The sequence below is a fragment of the Topomyia yanbarensis genome, chromosome 3, assembly GCF_030247195.1.
Source record: "Topomyia yanbarensis strain Yona2022 chromosome 3, ASM3024719v1, whole genome shotgun sequence".
NCBI classification, from domain to species: Eukaryota; Metazoa; Arthropoda; class Insecta; order Diptera; family Culicidae; genus Topomyia; species Topomyia yanbarensis.
Genome location: NC_080672.1, coordinates 161,495,154 through 161,516,151, shown reverse-complemented (window position 1 = coordinate 161,516,151; position 20,998 = coordinate 161,495,154). Strand labels below are relative to the sequence as shown.

Here is a 20,998-nt window from a genome sequence, read left to right as displayed (position 1 = left end):
CGACGTCCGACAATATCGTTGATTCGATCCAACATCAAACGAATCGGACTAACGAAAGACATTCGTCGGACGAGTTTTCCTGTTCGCAGGAGTAGACTTGTTGACAGACCCACCGCTTAATTGTCAAACAAACGTCTTATGGATTGCCTAATATGCTAGTCAAAACCACCATCTTTCGATCTGTACTGTAAAATAAGTGAAAAGTTCTATAGAGACGCCGTAAAAATCGAAAGAGAAAGTAAACAAAGAGAGTCACTCATTCCCGGTCAAACCATTCGGAATTTGATTCGGAATCCTGAATGGAATTCCAAATCAAATGCAACAACCGATTCTGAAACCGATTGAGTCGGAATCGCTTGTTGCATTTGATTTGGAATCCATACTGACTCCATTCAGAAATTCGAACTGGTTTCGGAACGAGTTTAACTGGGTTGTAGATATGTCGTTTTGAATAAAAGTTACGCCATTAGACGTTTTTTTGCGCACTTTCCACCAACCTGGACTCCGCACTTTCAAAGGGCGAGTGATCAAACTGCTACTGAAAACTGCGAGCTGTCAAAACACATGTATTTCAAGTGATAGAGATGGTACTTTCATAGACAGGCCAGTCGAACTAACCAGTCTATGAGAAGAATTTAATAGAAGAATAGTAAGTGCGCAGTGCGGTTAGAATCCAGTTTTTAGTGCCTCAAGCAACACTAGCATGGGTTTTGAGCATTTTGCACGGCAAAGCAAAGCATTTTGATTCAAGCGCAATACTTTAAAAGGACCTAAGAGTTTTTGCAGCGTTTTCAAAAAAAAATGTGACGAGATCTGTATTTTGTTCAGCAAAACACAAATAAAACAAACGCAGAATAAAAAGTTGCGAATTTTTCAAAAAATTAATTTTTTTTATCAAAAATTAAAACTACAAAAACTCATTTTTTGAAAACTTTTATTTTTTCACAACGAAAGTCTGAAGAAAATAGAAACATATTTATTGTGGTTGCATCGCGGAGAAAAAAGTAGTAAAAATGTTTTTCTTGTAAATGTTTTTAACATGTTTCTATATTTCATACTAACTGACAGACAAAAACATAATTTTATTACAAAATACGATTCTCATAGATATTTTAAATTTTGTGTTCTTTCTTTCTTTCTTTTTCGAGAGTTGTCCTACTGGAGCTGTAGAGCTGAGTTCACGGAAAGGCTACCCATCAGAATTTCTCATTGCTACTTAAGTCCAATTGCAGCAGGCCATGATTCTGATTGTGATATCGAGTGTACGGTTCAGTTGTGCGGGCGTATGGGCTCTACGATCGCGTGAGAATGAGCGTTTATTGGTGTGTACTTGAGACAGCGTGAATCGGATTGGAAGTGATGTAGGGGTCACTAAATCATTCGGGGCGTTTTGTGTTAGCGAAATATTGGGCGTAGTTGTGCGTGGATGATCACGATTGTATGTTCGGCTTTGTGTACAATCGCGAAGGTCTAGGGCGTTTGTATGTTAATGTATTCTTGCGTGGGCGTTTGTTTGTCGCGTAGACGTTTGCATGTCGTGTGTGCTAGCGTGTCACTTCGCATCCATAAATTCGATTTTAAAACCAAGTCCAATTACATATTCGCGTGTGTTCTTGGATGATCACACGGACCGTGAATCTGATACTTATTTTCAGTGTATGGTTCAGATGCTAGAAAAGAGTGAGTTTTCTATCACAATCAACTCTATCATTAGAGTTCCCGGTCATGTCACCATGGAACGTATTGTCTAGTAGATATGAGCGTGATTTTTTTTTCTGATTGGTCCAGCTGAGGGCATGGGTCCTAGGCTGCTAGGGCCGAGAGGAAGAACTTCCGGACATAATTAATTCATGATCACGAGAACACGAGCGTATGTAGGCTCATTCTTGAGACTGCGTTTCTGAATTTATAAGTGCTAAAACGTTCGCTTAGTCACCGGAGTGCATGCATGCACAAGAACGGTGCTGCATCCTGTGCACTGGCTCATAATGTATCAGAACTAAGTTCATTGAGCTAGCAAGTAGCACGAGCACCGATGAGCGAGAGCTCTTGCTAGCCCGGTGCTAGCTAGTACGCTGTTCCAAGCTATAGCTCAGCTATAGCAAAGTTGAAAAAATACAACACGTTAGTGTGAGTAACAATGCTTGTATCGTTTTATTGCAGAGACTTGTCGCACATTTACCAAGATATTTTTTTAGTGCTTTGTCCTATTCTTTCGTTTAATGGCTTACTCTATTGCGTTCTAGCTCATTGGGCAGGCTTACCGTGCTAGTTAATTGAGCTAAATCGTGCCAGATTACCGAGCTAGCTCTTCGAATCCTACAGCTCGAGCACAAAGCGTAGCACGAGCGTTGTCAGTTCTAATTGCATTTGATTCGTTCAAAGCGGCCTCTGAGCTCGTGTTAGACTCTCGTGCTGTGCTTCATGCATCCCTGCCGGAGTGTTCCTGTTAGCAAGATCGTAAGCGTAGGTATGCATAGATGATCGCGAAGGGCTCAAACGTTTGTATGTTATCGTGTTTGTCGCGTGTGCTAGCGTGTATGCAACTTCGCGTGTATAAATTCGATTTTATAACCGTGTGGCTATTCGCATATTTGCGTGTATTCTTGAATGATCGCGCGCGGACTCTGAATCTGATACTTAATTTGCAATGTATGGTTCAGATCCTAGAAGAGAGTGAGTTCTCCCATATCACTAGAGTTTCCGGTTATGGCCAAAGAGGCATCCACGTAAAATAAAATCACCCCAATAACTGAAATGGAAGTAAAAAATCTCATCACGAAAACTTACAGCAGTAAATATGAACGGTTTATGATACAAACGAGCCTGCTGTATAATTTGGTCCCGAAAAAGAATTAAAGTAGAAAATGTATAATCCGGATCATTTTCAGATAGGGTGATGAGCCTATTTGCGCCATGTTTCTATTATCACCCTACCCATTTGAAGCCGTTGGTTAGAGCAGTGTCTGCCATCTTTGTTCAACGCATTGAATCAAATGGTAGCGCAACAATAGGGGCACTCGATTCGAGTTTTCATTGTGCTCAAACACGAGAATTTTACTGTTTTCAACGCATTTGTATTATTACATTGGTTCTTAACAACGAAGCAAAGCGGTTGATGTCAATTTTTACGCATTCCATTGATTGTAAGGTAAGAAATTACCGAATTAGTGAGGCACCTTGCTTAGTATGGTGAAAATAGGCTCATCACCCTACCTTCACAGGAGGCAAATTGAGTTGAACCAAATACTAGGGGCAGATCACTCTAGGAATACAAATTACCATCAATTTAAAAAAAATGCATTTAATTTCCAATTTTGCATCAACTTTGCCCTCCCTCGTAGAAAAGTTTGTTTAACAAACGTCCTACGCTGATCCACTTTGTTCGACATTTTGTTGAAAGTAGGGCTAGTTGTTTTGTAGGGTTTTGACGTCTTACACGCAGCGCAAAATACATCAAGAATTTGTATTTTCATGGAAAGAAATTCAGTTAGTTTCGCTAATTTTTAAAAATGCATCACAAGTGATCTGCCCCTAGACCAAATGTGTACATCGAGCACTATATTTTTCATTACGGAAATTAATCGAGTAAATTGCGTTTCGACTTCGATAGAACGACTTGGCGGCTGCTAGACACTGAATTTCAAAATACCACCAAGCTTGAAAGAACGGCTTAAACAACTAGTCGAGGCAGATAGCGGGACCTATAAAAGTTCATTTTTTTCTTTTATATTAGAACAAATCGTAAAGTTTACTTAGTCCCAAAGCTTATAAGAAAATTCACAAAAATTGATTTTTTAGCACTCTTGTTCACTGGTTTCCTTTTGCTTTTAGTTGCATTTTTGAAACCTGGGAAACTAGTTTGCAACATTATTTAGTCTGTTTCCATTTGTGGAAGATTTTTTGTTGTCCCGGGAGTACTTCCACTTCCACTGAGGTTGAAAATTCCGTACAAATTCCGGACAAATCCGTACAAGTATTTTTTCCGGACACATGACCAAAAATCCGTACTGTCCTCCCAAATTCCGTACAGTTGGTCAGCTTATGTATGATGGATGCAAAAAGTTTGTTTTGATTGTGATAGTGTATCGGCAAAACATAGCAATAATGTGTACCCTCGTATTTAATATTATCCTATTATAACACTAGGCCTATCCTAATGTTTGACGAGTGATTTTAAAGTGAAATATTCGTAAAAAGGTTCTCCAGCTAAAATAACGGTATGTATCAGTGCAATGTTTAATATATTTTTGCCGGAATAACGAGATATGAGGCGGTAAATGCTGGCTCGTAAGTGTTTAATTTGCTAAGCGCCGTTGCATCCTGTTTCGGCACACTACGTGAGTGAGGCGGATTAGAAGATATTTCAATAAGGTGATTTTGTTTTAATTAAAAGCTGGATTTAGATGATAGTTCTAAATACATATGTGCACAACAAATAAAGAATATAACTTGAGCTTATTTTTGCACACCTGCTTTAACCAAATCGATACTGTCATTATCTCATATGCTTGGTTCGAAACCAAGAGGTACGAAATAGGGTTACAGTAGGCTCTACTGCCATAATAGGCACATCACCCTATGTGATCTTTGTATGCATAAAACTGTCGCGCCTGTACATAATTGAAATGGTGCCTGGCGGCAGTCATGGAATATATTGCTTCGAGCTGACGGAACGTAGCAACTACTACATGACAAATGACAAAGAGGCGGTCCTAGCAACACTCGCTGCTTGGTTGGCTTGTTCGGACCAACCAATTACCACTTTCAAAAAATACATTATTTTTGTTATTTATAGTAATAGTGCATTTTGCGGAATCAAATATAATATACGTGCAGGTATTTCCGATCAGATAGTGCGAAAATATAGCGATTTCGATCAGTACAACAGAAGTTATTCGCATTTGAAAACTGGGAGAACATCTCAGCAGAAACTTTGAAACGGGACCCCTATATTGAAACGTTAGAAGTATTCTATTTCAAAAAATTCGGAGCGTGTCCGGACCCCCAGGACCCTCCCTCTGGATCCGCCACTGTTACGAATATATTTTAAGTGGGTTGATAGCAAATTCTTTTTTCACAAATGTATTCTGTACAATGTTTGCTGGCATGGAGGCGCATGGTATTAGTGCAAAATGGCAACTGAATAAAACGTAAAGAAACTCTTTTTGTAGAGATTGAAAGTAGTTTTATATTATTATTATGTTGTTATATCTAGTTTTAGTTATATCTCATCAGTAAAAAAAGATTTATCATAAAAATGATATTATGCTAATAAGTAAGGTTCGATAACACTACATAGGACAATTTATCTTTTATAACTTTTCACATTAAAAATGAGGTCAGCACCCCAATTTTCAGCCAGATTGGGCAACATTTTTGATTTTGTCCGAAGACCCGCCACTGTGTGAGTGTGATGGCACTGTAGACACCAGATTGTCACGTCCAGGGAAACTACTCAATTGTTTGAAAACTTTCAGTTTTTTGATTTGCGTCCATTTCTAATTTTTTTTTTCATGAAATTTGGAGCAGGGGGTACTCCCTAGCCCCATCCTCTTCTGACTGTCTGAAACATTCGTCAAAAAAAAATTGACCACCTGATACTCATTCAATTGCAATGAATGCGATCCGCCAGTGCGTTTGTAGTGCGTGCGTACCAGTTTTTCACATACACACATTGTGTTTCTGATCAAGAATGATGTTAAAAGTAAAGTAAATTTTATTTTATTTTTGAATGTTGGCGATTTTTATTCATACTCCGCCTTTTTTACTAATATTTGTTAGGGTGCCGACAACCGACCACATTTTTCTAAATGACAAAAAATTGTCAATAACATTTTTCATATTAACGGAATCAATTAAATTCCTTCACCAGGTATTAGCTAATACCTCTAGCTTTCCATGGGTTTGCTTATGTCCCTATATTATGCAATCGGAGAAATGTTATGAGCCAAAGACAAAAGAGTACCGACAACCGACCACATTCCCCTACCCATAACAATAAAACATAGATAAAGGCCGATATCTGTCAACGATATTGTTCGGATATTCGATCTATCATATTTTTCGGCATTGTATTTAAAATATATTTATCCTTTTATGTTTCTCATATATGAAATACATAGTATATTACTAATATTAATCTCTTGTTTTGCATTTCTGTTTTAACAAACTGTTTCTTTTGTTCGATAAATTTTAGCATTAACCTGCTATACTATAGCTGTCCTCATTCCAGAAATCGTAATCACTACTAACAGGAAGAATACGATTAGGGTATTTATTGGCGTAATGTTTGCGTCTATTCGTATATGAACTTCATCTGTCTCTTCAGTGTAAAAAATGAAAATAAACTCGATGTTCATACCTATGCTGGACATTTACTTATTGTAACATTTTTTGAAAGAGTAATGAAGAATTAAATCAAAGATATAACATACTATTGGTATCCATATTCGGACTGTAACTGTAACTGCACAGAGATTAAACAACACCGAATTCGTACTCAATTTCTACTAATCTCTTGACATTGTTTGCTCAGAGCTGCTTGAAGGAACTTTTTTCTATAATTGATTTGCATACAGAAACTAATATGCACATGAAATATTTAGTCGTTTATGCACCTTCGATGTGCATCGCGCATCAGTAGTTCAGCTTTAATGATCAGTATTTTGATTTGTTTACATTTACGATTATGAATACAGTTTTAAAGTCTTAAATAGAGATACAAAGTAGAAAAAGAACGTCCAAAACGAAGGGTAGCAATATTAATATTTTTTTATTTTTAGGTATTTTTCTAAGAAAAACTCATATCGTCGTCATGAATCGGTTGAAAATTATTATGATTCCGACATTAGTTTTAGTACGTGTTTTGAAGAGATTTCTCTTGTTTGAATTATCACATATCTTGCTTATTCCGTTTAACTATGTAAATTGAAAAGATTCACTAGCTCGCTTGCCCTGCGCTTTTTGTTGAAGCAAAACTACTCTCGAGAAGTATTACGCTCCACGTTTTTTTGTCGCTCAAATAGAAACATGCAGCTGAGGATTAAATATCACAAATGCTAAGTGTGGCTTTGGAAGTTAAATTATATTTATACATATTATTAATTTTCATATACGATCAATAAAACAAAATTGCTGATTCTGTGTAGTTTATTACTGGCGTTACTTGTATATAGCGGAAGTGAACGACATCTTCAGCTGAGTACTATTATCATTACGAAAACCAGTAACCAGTCAGCCAGTAATAAAAATAGTGTTAGTCAATTAATTATTGCTCACGAACGCAAACAATATTATTGGTAATGAAGCAGAGTATTTTTTAAAGATCAACTGATCCCAAATAGGGTTTTTTTATTAAATTTACCAGGCTGAGATTTCTTATGGAAATATCTCTGCGTCACTAATCAATCTCATGAGATGTGGAAGATACAAAAAGATCCAAACATTCTAACGATTACCTATGGATATGGATGGATGATTCCCGAAGTAAATACGTGAAAAAAATATTATATGCAGGTCGACCTTTTATTCTTAAAATATAATTTACGAGTTACGATACTTCGAAAATAACTTCCAAATTATTTTATTTGGCATTTTAATTTAAATAGCTAAATTGCCGCTTCAACTTAAGGTTCAACTGAGAAATCCTAAAAAAGCGGCCATCTCTGAAAACGAAAAAAGATTTTTTCGCTACCCTTCACACAATCTTCATGAAAATTAATCAACGTATTCGGGGCATGGATAGAATGCTATTGATGAATTTTCATGAAAATTCGACGATGTGCTTTTTTCGTTTTCAAATATGGCCACTTTTCGAGGATTCTCAGTAGTAGAGACTCACTGTAAAGAAGCACTAGTTACATAGAATCAACACTATGCTTCAGATATGGTGGCACTTGGATGTACTAGAATTAGCCTACCGCAGGCAATTGTTAATACCTACTATCAATGGTCTGGTGAAAACTGCAGGCACATTCCTCTGCTTTGTTGTGGACGCATTTCCACACCCATTTGCCACTAGATAGCGCTAAAGGTGCCACTTACACTCCTTACAAAATTGAAAATGGTAGAATCTAGTACACACTTCCTCTGTGGTAATAAAGAGCGAAAAAACTATATTGCCACAGGCAAGCAGACATAACGCTCTAAATGTCGCCATTGCACAGTCAGGTGTTGAAAATCTGTTATTTGCAGAAACTCCACACACAGCTGTTTATTTTTGATTTGTGCGCGTCGTTTTTCGGTAAAATAACTGAAATTGGGTCACTGGTGCATTTTTATTATGGACTCGAATTAATATTTCTAACGATACCGACAGACGTTCTTAATCCAGATAGTAAAATGAAAAAGATAGTCTCCTCGATTTAATATAAAAAGCAAAATATGATAGAAGATCTAACAACTTTGTTGTAAAGTGAATAGACTTCTCCTTAGATTTTTGTTCAACACAATCTAAACCTATATGCGAGTTGGTTCAAACTTACCGCATTACCATGGTTGGGGTTGAAACCTATCTATTGTTCAAAACATTCTTTTTTAAAGAAATTTGATTTCACAACACAAAATAATTAAAACATTACCGTAAGCATTACAGTTTACACTGAACTTCAAACTGATTTTTCACTTATTTAGCTACTGCATATTAAAACTGTGGCTTCGATTTTAGCAATTGTTCGAAAAAAGTAATGTTCCACAGTGATACCGTTGCGATGCTCATTACTTAATGTTCTTTTCATCTTCTGCACTACACAAAAGCATTTAGAAAACCAATCACGTTATATCACTATTGAAATGCATACTGTAAAGCATTTAGAAGTGCAAATACAATATCAACCGCATTGCATTTGATAAGTTGTATGATTTACAGATGCTACCGAAACTGTAAATAGCTAACTCGTTGTGACGTTTGTATTTTCTTGTATAGATGATAACGTCATTTTTATTTATACCCCAAATCTGAAGAATATATTCTGCTTTCAAAATATATTATCTTGTTCGGTAGTTCAAAAAATCGTTTTTATGTGTGATTCTTATTGAGTTTGCATTTTTGTGAAATATCACTCTGAACACTTATGTTATGCTATGCTGATAGTCGGCAAGGTGATCATAATTACTGATTCTTTTCAATTCCATGTATATTCCATTTATTCTCAATCGGAAATACAAATTGCGTTTGAGTTGTTCCATAGACAAAATTTGCGCTCTAATTGTTGGTTGCGATCAAATTCGTAATTTCATTACCAAATTACAATGAAAAATACTTGAGGAATTGTGCAGGTGGTACCGGTTGAGTTTCGGTGTTGTCATCATTACCTGCCTCTCGTATGCGTTGCCGTATATCCGGATATTGGTCCACAATACACGGATGGCCAGCAGATGGCCAAAATAGACAGCGGCAAAGTCGACAGAAGGCTAAAATTTCAGCGTATTGTAGTTCCTCGGGTACTCCGTAAGTTCTAAAAGGTTAGAATGAATATGTAGAAAACTGATCATTTATCACCTTTTGCTAAAAACTCACTTTCGAAGAGCATGGTAAATAGCTTGCCAGTTTCGGTGGCGTTCTTTTGTGTCTTGAAGAGACATTTTTTCCATAATAACGTCGATTTGTAGTTTGGTGAAGTGGAAGTGCGATAACTCTCGCCACACCCGTTGTTCGGAGATCAGTGCAGCCATCATCGACCAGGCTGACGCTGATGCGTCTAAATCTTTGTAATCAGTTATCCTTAAGATAATTTCTCGAACACATTCTTCTGGCAGATCATGTAGTTTTGGGCGTATATTTGGACCAGGCTACAACAAAAAAACAAACATCGTTACCTTCGATTTGAAATAAAAGTCCAGGCAGCCCATACCTCTTTAATTTGTATCTGACTAGCAATATTCTGAATACGTTGAATAGTTTGCACATGACCCTCCCACAGACTTTGGCTGCCTAGTGGTTTTCCCCAACATTTCTGATTTTCCTGGTTTACGAGCGACCGTAGCTGTTGCACTAAGCCTCGTAGAACATTGATGTTCTGTTGTGAATCACTCACATAGGTCGCTACTTCCTCCAGCATCTGCAACAGTAACCGTTGGGCTCCGCCTGGAAGACTAGTGATTCCCTTACCAGAAACTAATAGTCGCAGCAGCGCACACACGTAGTTGAATCGTCGACCATCACGGACGGAGCTACGGAAATCTAGTCGCCGGACGGCCTCTCCCAGTCCGTTGAAGCCGGCAATCTCCCGAGTACACTTAAGCGTTATGTGGCAGTGTGGTGGTATTTCGACGTCGCTACATATATCAAAATGAAGAAACCCTAAATTTACTATTTACTTAAAATAATCACTCAAATTTGTACCCATTTTCGTTGTCGTTTTCGGTGTCACTGGAACTACTACATTCGGAGATACATCTGGAAATTGTAAAAAAAGACAATTTAGTACTAATGAAACAATGTAAAATCTTTCTGAAATTGGCTCATGCAACCCACATCAAATCGTATTGGTCGAATTCGATGCGAATTAGGAATTCTAAACGGCCTCGATGTTTTGGAATAATGTATTGTAAATTATTGCTAATTAAAAAATAACAAAAGTATTAAACACTTCATCAATTGATATTTGAGTAGTTAACGTTAGTTATCCTCATTGCAGAGAAAAAAAAAACAATGGGTGGGTTATCTCAGAGACATAACCAAAGTGATGTAGGCTACACTTTAGGCTGTTAATACGAATGCTGCTATTTTAACTATCGTCTGAAAGGTTGTATTAAAACCAGTTATTTTGGTATTTTTAATGAAAATACCGAAAAAACGGTTTACGTATAACGAAATCTAAAATATTCAAACGTATTCTTTTGATTCTCATATGGTAATGAAAAGGGCATTTAATGATAGTGAAAGAATTTATTTGGTAACAGCAGAATATGCTGAATTCGTTTGTCATTGCAAATGGATTTTGCTGTTTTCATGCCATAATGACGACCGATATCGTTCTATTCGTATGTCAATAACCCTTATTTTAACAATAGTCGTTATGCTATCTTCTAAGTAAGAATCATTAATTGTAGTATTGTAAGTTAGTCGATTGCTATGGACGTTGTTTTTATGGTTGGTAAAATGTATAGTCTCCGTTAACACCGTATCAAAGAGTCATTTGCATAGTTGGAACCTGTATACATTTTTCGCGACCCTTCAAACCATACACAAATATATCACGCTCTGCTGAAAATCATACATGTCTCATGCTGAAAATCAAACATGCGCTATCATTCGCGTGTTACACTTGTTATTGGTGGGCATTTTGAAAAATTAAATCGATTTTGCTGCATCGATTTTTTAATTAATAAAAATCGAGCTAGGAAGATTTTTCTAGATAAAAAGATAATAAAAATTCAAATTGCAAAAAAAACATTTTTTTCTATTTTTTTGTTTTGTCAACAAGAGAAACATTTTGAATGTAATTTCATGATGGAAAAATTATCAGCAAAAAAGTTTTTCTAACAATAACTTTATACATGTTTTTAAATTTCATACTAATTGACATACAAAACTGTAATTTTATTACAGAATATAATTCTAAGTATCATTTTAAATCAATATCCATTTAAAAAATATCTTCCAAAATGCGATAGTTTTCGAGATATTAGGAATTTTGCTCCAATAAAGCAACTAATTCATGTAATTGTGTCCTTTTTAAAAGTTATTCGCGTTACCCCATCATAAATTGTCAAGAGTCTAATGTTTATCGTTTTAAAGGCATAAAAGAAGCTTTTTCAGTGCATTTGGACCATGGAGAAGCTTTTAACAAAAAAAAAAGTTTTCCTTACAACAACTTTTGACAAATTTTTATAATTCTTACTATTTGCAGTCAAAAGTACAATTTTATTTTTGAATATGATTCTAAACGCCATTTTAAATCAAAATGCTCATAAAAAATTTCTGAAATGTAGTAGTTCTCGAGATATTTTAAATCTTGTTTTAACAACGCAATTATTTTGTTTTATTACGACCTTTTCAGAAGTTATTCGCGTTTCTCCATCGACAACAATTAGGTTTTCGTAAGGCCCATAACATTTCCCATAACTTTCCCATTGACATCAAGGCGATATTGTAAACCGTTTGAAAGCTATACAAAAACAATCAAAATATGATTCAACTATAGGATCTGATGTTGATGTTGATCGTTTAGCCATAAAACCGTGTTGGTCGTCTGCGATGTTTGCAGCAAGGGATGATCCATAAATGACGTAGCATTTTTTGAGTGATTTTCAACACGGTAACTCTATCCCCCCCCCCTTGACCCATATTTTTTTTTTAAAAATCTGTTCTATTCCCCTTTAAAAAGCTACGTAGCATGACATGACCCCCTACCTCCCTGACGTCACACATCATCACAAAATACAAAACTCCCCCCTCCTCCATATAATGCTACGTCATTTATGGATGATCTCTAAAAGAAACCAGATCGAATAGTTTTGATACGGCACTCAAACACGAGATTCCTCGATAATTATCAATATTTGATTTGTTTCCTTCCCAAGTAACCAATAAGCATAATAACGTAGCCTAATATCTGCTTTAGATCTACATATAATGCAGTCTTATAGAGCTGTGAAGCCTTAAATACTTATATAATGCTGGTATTATGCCAGAAAAGGCGAAATATAGTGCTATTACTGTGCAGAGATTGACAACTCGTTTCTGCAGTACTAATGCTATTACATAGCACCAGCGCACAAATGTAAAATTTTAAAGCCTTATATTAGCATTACTAATGCTATTAAAAGGCATCAGCTGGCTGTCATTGTCCGCCATGGTTTTAAAACCATTTCTTATATTTCCTTTCGGTATGATGAGCAAAAAGGAAAAAAAATTAAAATAAAATGTTCTGTTTAAAACCGTAATTGTCTCTCTTTTAAAGCATTGTAATGAATATCCTTAATGGGTTTTCGTTCTGACATGATATGAAAATTTTACGAAAATTACCTTTAGTAAGTCTCCAACTGAGGTACCTTACCTCGTCCTTCACGGTAAGTGCGCTGCGTTTGCTCCCAGGACTATATTGCATATGTTCGATTGAAATGAAATATGCCGAATATAATCTTCAAGAAGAGTTGCATGACAAATAAACCCACAGCATTACAATGGCATTATATCGGCTTTTTATTTGCTCTATAATGGCATTAAATGCACTTGTAAAGCTTACATGATTTGAAGATCCTTGAAGCATGTACGCGTTATATCAGCTTTATATACGCATATAGAGCAAGCGATAATGCTATATGTCGGCTGTGCAGTTATGCATTATTGATGCTAATATAGAATTTTATTGCGTTGTTAATGCTGTAATGGAGTTTCAATGCAACATTAGTGCAAATGTATAGCCAATATAGTGCAATGGCTTAATGCTTATGGTTACTTGGGTTTTTATGAACTGGAAACATGTGCGCTATGAGGATCACATGTAAATTTTCAGAGTTTTATGCGACACGCATGAATCCAGACCATAAAAAATGGACATCCCTATGTGAGCTTGAAAGAGAAACGAAATTCAATTCATGCCCGCGGCAGGCCGCGATGAATGGACTCTCTGGTTCGTTTTCCTCTTCATTCGCTCTTCCAATACAGCGCATTCACGTTCGCATATGTTCGGTTTCAGACGCAAACTGATTTTTGTTTCTATGCTAGCTCTGAGAGGGATTAAAAGTGCACCAGATATAAATTTGGCTGTTCGCTTAAGTTTGAACAACTTCTGTCTTCAAACTGTCCACATAATAACAAATGAGTGTTTTGGCTGGTGAATGAAGTGAATGAATGAGAGAGATGTTGAAACTGAACGTAAATTCGGTAAATTCAACCAGAAATAAGCAACTGAATTTAACACACCACTGCATACGACTCGAGTCGATGTAAACAGTGTTAAGTACGAAAAACCTGATCAGACTGGAACTCACACCTTCGCACATCATTAATCTGAGTTAGCTCTTTATTATTGCTGCTGTAATTGTAGGGACGTTTTGAGTTCTAAACGTATAGATTGCAATATAATGTCAGTTAATAAAAATTGACATCTAAAATAACAGAAAGTACAGTAAAGGTGAAATGCGAAATGTAATTGCGTTTATGAGTCACAATAATCACTTTGTAGATAAGTGCTCTGTTGTTTTGCAAGCAATCTTACAAGGTATCTCTGATATAACAATCGAGAACATTTATTCTCCTGATAAAAGTAATATATCAATCATTTCAATTACATTTATTATGTTAGTGACCCGCTCGAAAAGTAGATGAGTATTTGAAATGGTATTTTCATTGTTGGATAGTGAGCCTATTTTTGCCCTTTTTCTATTATCACCTTACCCATTTAAAGTCGTTGATTAGAGCAGCGTCAGCCATACCCAGTAAAGCTCAGACGGAAATGAGTCGAAATTCTAACTAGAAACGGTTGTGTAACTGGAGCCAAAATACGCATTAGAACCAGCCAGCATCCCGAATCATTTTCCGGCTGAACTTAACTGGGTATTTGTTCAACACGTTGGGGACCATTCATAAATTACACTTTTAGGGGGTGAGAAGATACTGCGAAATTTGGCATATAAAGTAGGAGTAAATTAAAGGGTGTCTCATTTCAAATTGCATCACAGAAAAATAACATACACACACACACACACAAAATTTTGTTCTACCGAACCCCAGCTTTTTACGCAACTTTTACACAGCCGAGCACTCAACTAACAAAGTTTTTGCCGAGATCTCAGTAGCATTTAATTTCCATTTTTGCATTAACTTTGCACTCCCTAACAGAAAAGTTTGTTTAACTAACGTTCTACGCTGATCCTCGACGTTTTGTTGAATGTAGGGCAAGTTTTTATAGGGTCTTTGCGTTTTATATGCAACGCAAAATACATTATGAATTTCTATTCTGATGGAAAGAAATGCATTTAATTTCGTTGATTTTTGAAAATGCATCACTAGTTATTCGCCCCTAGAGCCACTTGGCTGAGCTATCAGTTGAAAACTCTATTCAGTTGTGTGGAAATTACCGAACTGAATTGAGTGTGCATTGAGAATTTTCTCTTCAAAGTTTGGGTAGAAGTAGTTTAGAGTGTATAGTTTACACAAGTACGTGGAAAATCCTCAACTCTCTCATTGGGACATCGGAAAACAACTCGGAATTGTGCTGTGAACGATGATTCGTGCGATTAAACGTTACTACAAAACTCTGAGCATCAAATGGAAGGAGAAATGTGGTCAGAATAAATGTTCTATCAGTGATCAGGATCACAAGCGTGTAGTGAAAGCGTTTAAGCGGAATCCCAATGCTTCGGCCAGAGATGTGGCCAAAAAGTTGGATCTGTCTAAGTCTTTTGTTCAGATAGCCAAAGACCGGGAGGGACAGGATACGTGCAAAGTGCGAAAGGCACCAAATCGTAACGAACGGCAAAAGACGGTGGGAAAGTCACGGGCTCGGAAATGTACACCCAGATGCTGACGAAGCCTCGTTGTCTCATCATGGATGATGAGACTTACGTCAAGGCGAACTTCCGGTAGCTTCCGGGGCTACTATTCTTCACCTTCAGTTTGGTATTACGGAGGAAGTAAGAAAGCAAAAATTTGGCAAGCGATCTGCTCATGTAGAAAACATTTGGCAAGCGATCTGCTCATGAAGAAAACGAAAAGATTTGGCAAGCAATTTGCTCATGCAGAAAACGGAGTGCACCGTTCGTGACTACCGGGACTGTAAACAGGGAGATCTACCTCAAGGAGTGTCTACAGAAGCGTCTGCTTCCTTTGTTGAAGCAACACGAGGGCTCTATGATCTTCTGGCCGGATATAGCTTCGTGTCACTATTCAAATGTTGTCCTGGAGTGGTACGAAGTGAACGGAGTCACTTTTGTGCCCATGGACATGAGACCCCACCCCCCTCTCCCAAACGCACCGGAACTAAGGACCATCGAAAAAACTAGGCTATTTTGAAGCAGGTATTACGGAAGCATTCCAAGGAGGTCAAATCTTTGGAAAACATGAAGAAAAGTGGGTTTCCGTATACAAGAAGCTGCAGCCAGATTTTGTCTTTTTTGTTTCGATTGTTGAGGTTTTAACCTTAAGGTCATTCGCCTCTTCGGGTTAGAAAAATCTCTTATGAAAAATTTCTAACCCTATGTGCGGGGTCGGGACACGAACCCAGGTGCGCTGCGTACAAGGAAATCGATTTACCAACAACGCTACGCCCACCCCCAGCCAGATGTTGTACAGAACCTAATGAGTTGGGTTACGCGTAAGAAGTTGAATGAAATAAATATATCCAAAGCTACTTAATGGGTTGAATACAATAAATATACCAAAAGCTGCTTAATATGTTATATGTTATTGTCTGAAAGTTTGAAAAGGATCAATCCACTAGGCAATTTTCTACAGCGTTTTTCCTGTGATGCAATTTGATTTGGGACACCCTTTAGGAGGTCACTTAACATGTTTTCCCCAAAGAAAAACTGTTTTTTTAAGAATTTGTTATGTTCTAGGAATAATAAAAATGACATTATGTTACATGGAGGGAGGGGGAGTCAATTTTCGGAAATTTTTACCGAAATTTATGAATTGGTCGAAATTATTGCACTACTATTAAAACCATCATTCGATGGTTTTAATAGTAGTGCAATAATTTCGACATTCGATTTGAGTTTTCGCTGCGCTCAAACAGAAGTGTTTTATCATCCTTGAACCATTTTTTAGAACTTTGCGTGAAGCGAATTGATCAAAACTATAGTATATCATTTCAATAACATGTTGTAATTTTTCTATGCAAAAATATCGACAAACGACTCGGTGACAAAGCTTTTTTTGAACGTTTCTGGAAAAACATAATTTGCGGTGTTACCTGTCAAAATACCTTCGATTGAGGCACTACCATTAAAAACCGTTGCTGTTTTATGAAATATCATGCTTTATAATATAGATCACCAAAAATGGCAAATGCGATATAACTTCCCAACGATAGAAACTAGAGGTTCGATATTTTCACACAAACTATTCTCCTTCAAAATATCTGAAAATATTTCTAAGGTGATCTTAATGAAAAACCAAAACTGCAAAACAACACCTAGTTTTTGGTACATTTCTTGTAATATGAAAAGTACACGACATAAAGTTTCAGTGTTTTCGACAATGTTTTTTAAAATTTTATTTTCTACAATTTTCTGAAAGACTATCTATCTCGAACCATTAAAATGTTAACTCTCTGATTTAAAAAAAATTATCCTACCCACTATTTAAAATTTTAGAAAAGTATTATAAAGTGCAATATTTTATCATGAAAACGAAACTATATTTTTATATTGTGCGCCGTGAAAGTTATTTAAACATATTACAAAGGGTCAATTCATGAAAAATCAAATTTTCAATATAACTTTTGTTGTTTTCAATTTTTCAGATGCTTTTCAGAGTTTTTGAAGACGAACATTTTTTATTAACACATAAAAACGTTAAATTCTATTTTTCAAAAGATATAAGTACTTATAATATCAAAATGAAATTTAAAAAAAAATATCGTGTTCGTTATATTTTGCTCTACTATAACGCTAATCATGCGGGTTTTGTTTGCCCCAATGAGTGATATTGTTGATAAAAAAACATTTTTGGCGAAAAATTGCTCACAATTTTTCAGCGAAAATAGTTAGATGCCACGAAACAAATTATTCGCCTTAAAACAATCTTAAAGTTGTCTGAAGACTGCTTCCGTTTTAAATCAATACCGCAAAATTTTTTGAATAAAAGTTTTCCTAAAAACGTGTTTAATCCACCTAACAGTGTGATGAGACATTTCTTATAACTCTTATCACTCTCTTCGGATATTATATCGTTTGAGAGAATTTAGAACTTGATGCTTCGCGATGTTTTTGATAACACATACTACATGGGATAGTGGCAGGACTCAGAGAATCGCTCAAATCAGCATAGGACAACATCAGTGCTAGAAATCTCAAACCAAATCAATGGGAAAGCGAAAAAATGGCCCATAAAATAGACACACCAACGAATTATTGTTAATGCTCTGTTAATAAAATATCTAAATTGTGGTGGGAAAACTGAATTTTCCTAAAGGGGTTATATATTGTACTGAAACAAAAAAAAACATTTTTTTTAATCGATTTGAAGTTTATATTTTACTCAAATTTCCAACGCGACTGAGAACTAAGAAATCAACGCTTTTTCTTGAAAATTGAAAATAGGCGATACTAGCAGTGATACCATTCAAAGAAAATCAACAGTGAATATTTCCAGACTTGGTTTTATTTCCTATTTAAGAACTATTGTGTTTTTTGACATCCTAGCTTGCATGATTCAGTGATCGAAACCCAAAACTTCATAAAGTATTTGAAATTATTAAATTAAAATTTGTTTTTGCTATTGAAATTGACAAAATGATAGTATCGCCCCTTTGGCGATTGTTTACTTTTTCGGTCCCATCTATCAGCATTGAAGTATCGCCCTTACGTTTTTTACAATAACTACCGTTTTACACCACCGATTTCGTCCGGGTTTTTTCAATAGAGATCATTGTTACTATTTACAGCTGGTATCAGTTTGATAATCCTAAGAAATACGAAAATAACAGTTTCGCCTCTAAACTGCTAGCAAAAAAAAGTATCGCCCTGTTTGCATGGAGCGTGGAGGGCGAAACTTTAAATAAACAAACAAAAATACAGTTTCGCCCGTTGTATTTTTTGCTGTAGTTTAAGAAAGCAATATCGTAGAATCAAAATTTTTAGGTTAATTTGTTGCGTTTCAAAGCCCTCATTTGCATGTAAGAAAAAAGCCCTATGTTTACATTTGTAAGTATCGCCCTTTTCACAAAAAAAGCGTTAAAATGAAATCGCAGCTCCTGATATCACGCTATCTCTGAAGTACATGCGTGCATAATTTCAAATTTTACTTCGACATCGACTTTTTCTAAAGGTGACTTCCCAGTAGTATTCTTGATTTGAATTATTATCGCTAATCCTAATGCCAAAGAACAAATAAAAACCTCACGAAAACGAACCGTTTGGGAAAATCATCATCATTACTGTAACTTTCATTTTCACGAAACTTTTCGATAACCTTCCGTCACTTGCGTTAATGCACTGGGTGCACAGCAGGGTGACAGGAAAAAAATGACCCCTATCGGCCCACCTCTGCGTCGATTCCTAGTCCCACCAGGAGTACTTGCACCAAATTTGAAGCAAATCGGACAAGTCTAACTACCGGACCAACGGGCCTGAAATTTGTATGGGAATTTTCAACAATTTACATGGAGAAAACCCACCAGCACGCATTTTCGCCGCTAGGTGGCACTGTATGCATCGTATTATCACTGCAAGTGAAAATAAGAAGGATAATTTAATTGTCTACAACTTCGTCGAAGACTGCAAGTAAATCCGACTTTGTTAAAAGAAGTTATTAAACTTTTAACGAAGTGATGTCTGAGTCAGTTTTGCATGGGGCCTAATAGTGCATGGTTGTGTATCAGTACTCGATTCACACGAACTAAACATTTTTGTGAAATAATCGTTAGGTTTAGCTCAATGGTATGTTCAGAAGAATTATAGTAAATAATACGAGTCATGCTTTGATTAGAAAATTTTAGTTCCACCTGTTACCGCATAGAGGGCGCCAACACTAACTTTTCAACGGAGAGAGATAGAAATTTGGTGTCTTCTACAAAGTTATAGAACAGGCATTTTTCAATATTTCTTCTGAACATCTTGATACACTATCTCTCTTCTATGAAAAGCTAGTAGTGGCGCCCTCTATGCGGTCACAGGTGGAACTAAAATTTTCTAACCAAAACATAACTCGTATTATTTACTATAATTCTTGTAAACATACTATTCGGCTAAATCTAACCATTATTTCACAAAAATATATAGTTCGCGGGACTCGAGTACTGATACACAACCATGCACTGCTAGGCCCCATGCAAAACTGACTCAGACATCGCTTCGTTAAAAGTTTAATAACTTCTTTTAACATAGCCGGATTTACTAGCAGTCTTCGACTAAGTTGTAGATAATTAGAATATTTTTCTTATTTTCACTTACAGTGATAATACGATGTATACAGTGCCCCCTAGCGGCGAAAATACGAGCTAGTGAGTTTTCTTCATGTAAATTGTTGAAAAATCCAACATAAACTTCAGGCACGTTGGTCCGGTAGTTAGACTTGTCCGATTTGCTTCAAATTTGGTACAAGTACTCCTGGTGGGACTAGGAATCGACTCAGGGGTGGGCCGATTGAGTTTTAAAAAATTCATCATTTTTCTGGGCAGTCTAGTGCACAGTGCTCTAAAAATCTAGCGAAATCGTCTTAGGGCACCAGCGGGTCTGTAAAGAATACTAAAAATTAATTTCTATTCCATAATTTTCAGTTCAGCAATTCGAGAGATCGTGCTCACCGCAAGCCATGAAAAATAGACTACGTTGTGAAGCGATGGTCACTATTTTTTAAAAAATCACGGTTGAATAAAAAATAAAACTATTAAAAAATTTCAAATAGTTTATAATTTTCACAAACTTATTAGGAAAAATTGTGTAATAAGCTTTCGTAATATTGTGTAGGAAAAAAACTGAAAATTTGAAAAGAAATCTGAGGATTATGATTGATTACAGAACTCTGGAATTTTCTATTGGAATGTTTTCAGGCAGGAATTTGATATTGATGCTATTAGACAACTGTGAAATCAAGACCAATAGATCAGTTACATATCAGGACCCCATTCCGACAATTTATCAAAAGTCCTCATGATGTTTACAACAACAGGTTATCAGTCTACGGATCAGATAATTGTTATTGTAATATTGAATTAAATCAGTCAGCATCCATAAATTTTCAATTTCAATCCAATATTTTTTTGGGTGTGTTGGGGGGGGGGGGTTGTATTGTCTTAAACCCCGAAGCCTTCTCTTGGCTACGCCGTTGCTTGGAGTTATTAATTTCGCTTTTCATTTTTCGATATGTTTCAGATCGATCCGA

General features: G+C 36.2%; 1 protein-coding gene across 5 annotated transcripts in view; it reads right to left on the bottom strand.

The window, feature by feature from the left end:
• Positions 1-8,265: 8,265 nt before the first annotated feature.
• The window catches only part of LOC131688383 (F-box only protein 25), a 44,328-nt gene continuing 31,595 nt past the window's right edge, over positions 8,266-20,998 (bottom strand). For all 5 annotated transcript variants that reach the window (XM_058972592.1, XM_058972591.1, XM_058972590.1 and 2 more), the window contains exons 3-6: positions 10,346-10,399; positions 9,855-10,278; positions 9,521-9,792; positions 8,266-9,458 (exon numbers count right to left, since the gene is read on the bottom strand). In XM_058972592.1, the coding sequence (XP_058828575.1) occupies positions 9,248-9,458; positions 9,521-9,792; positions 9,855-10,278; positions 10,346-10,399 (961 nt within the window). In that variant the 3' untranslated portion in view covers positions 8,266-9,247. The remainder of the gene's footprint in view (positions 9,459-9,520; positions 9,793-9,854; positions 10,279-10,345; positions 10,400-20,998) is intronic.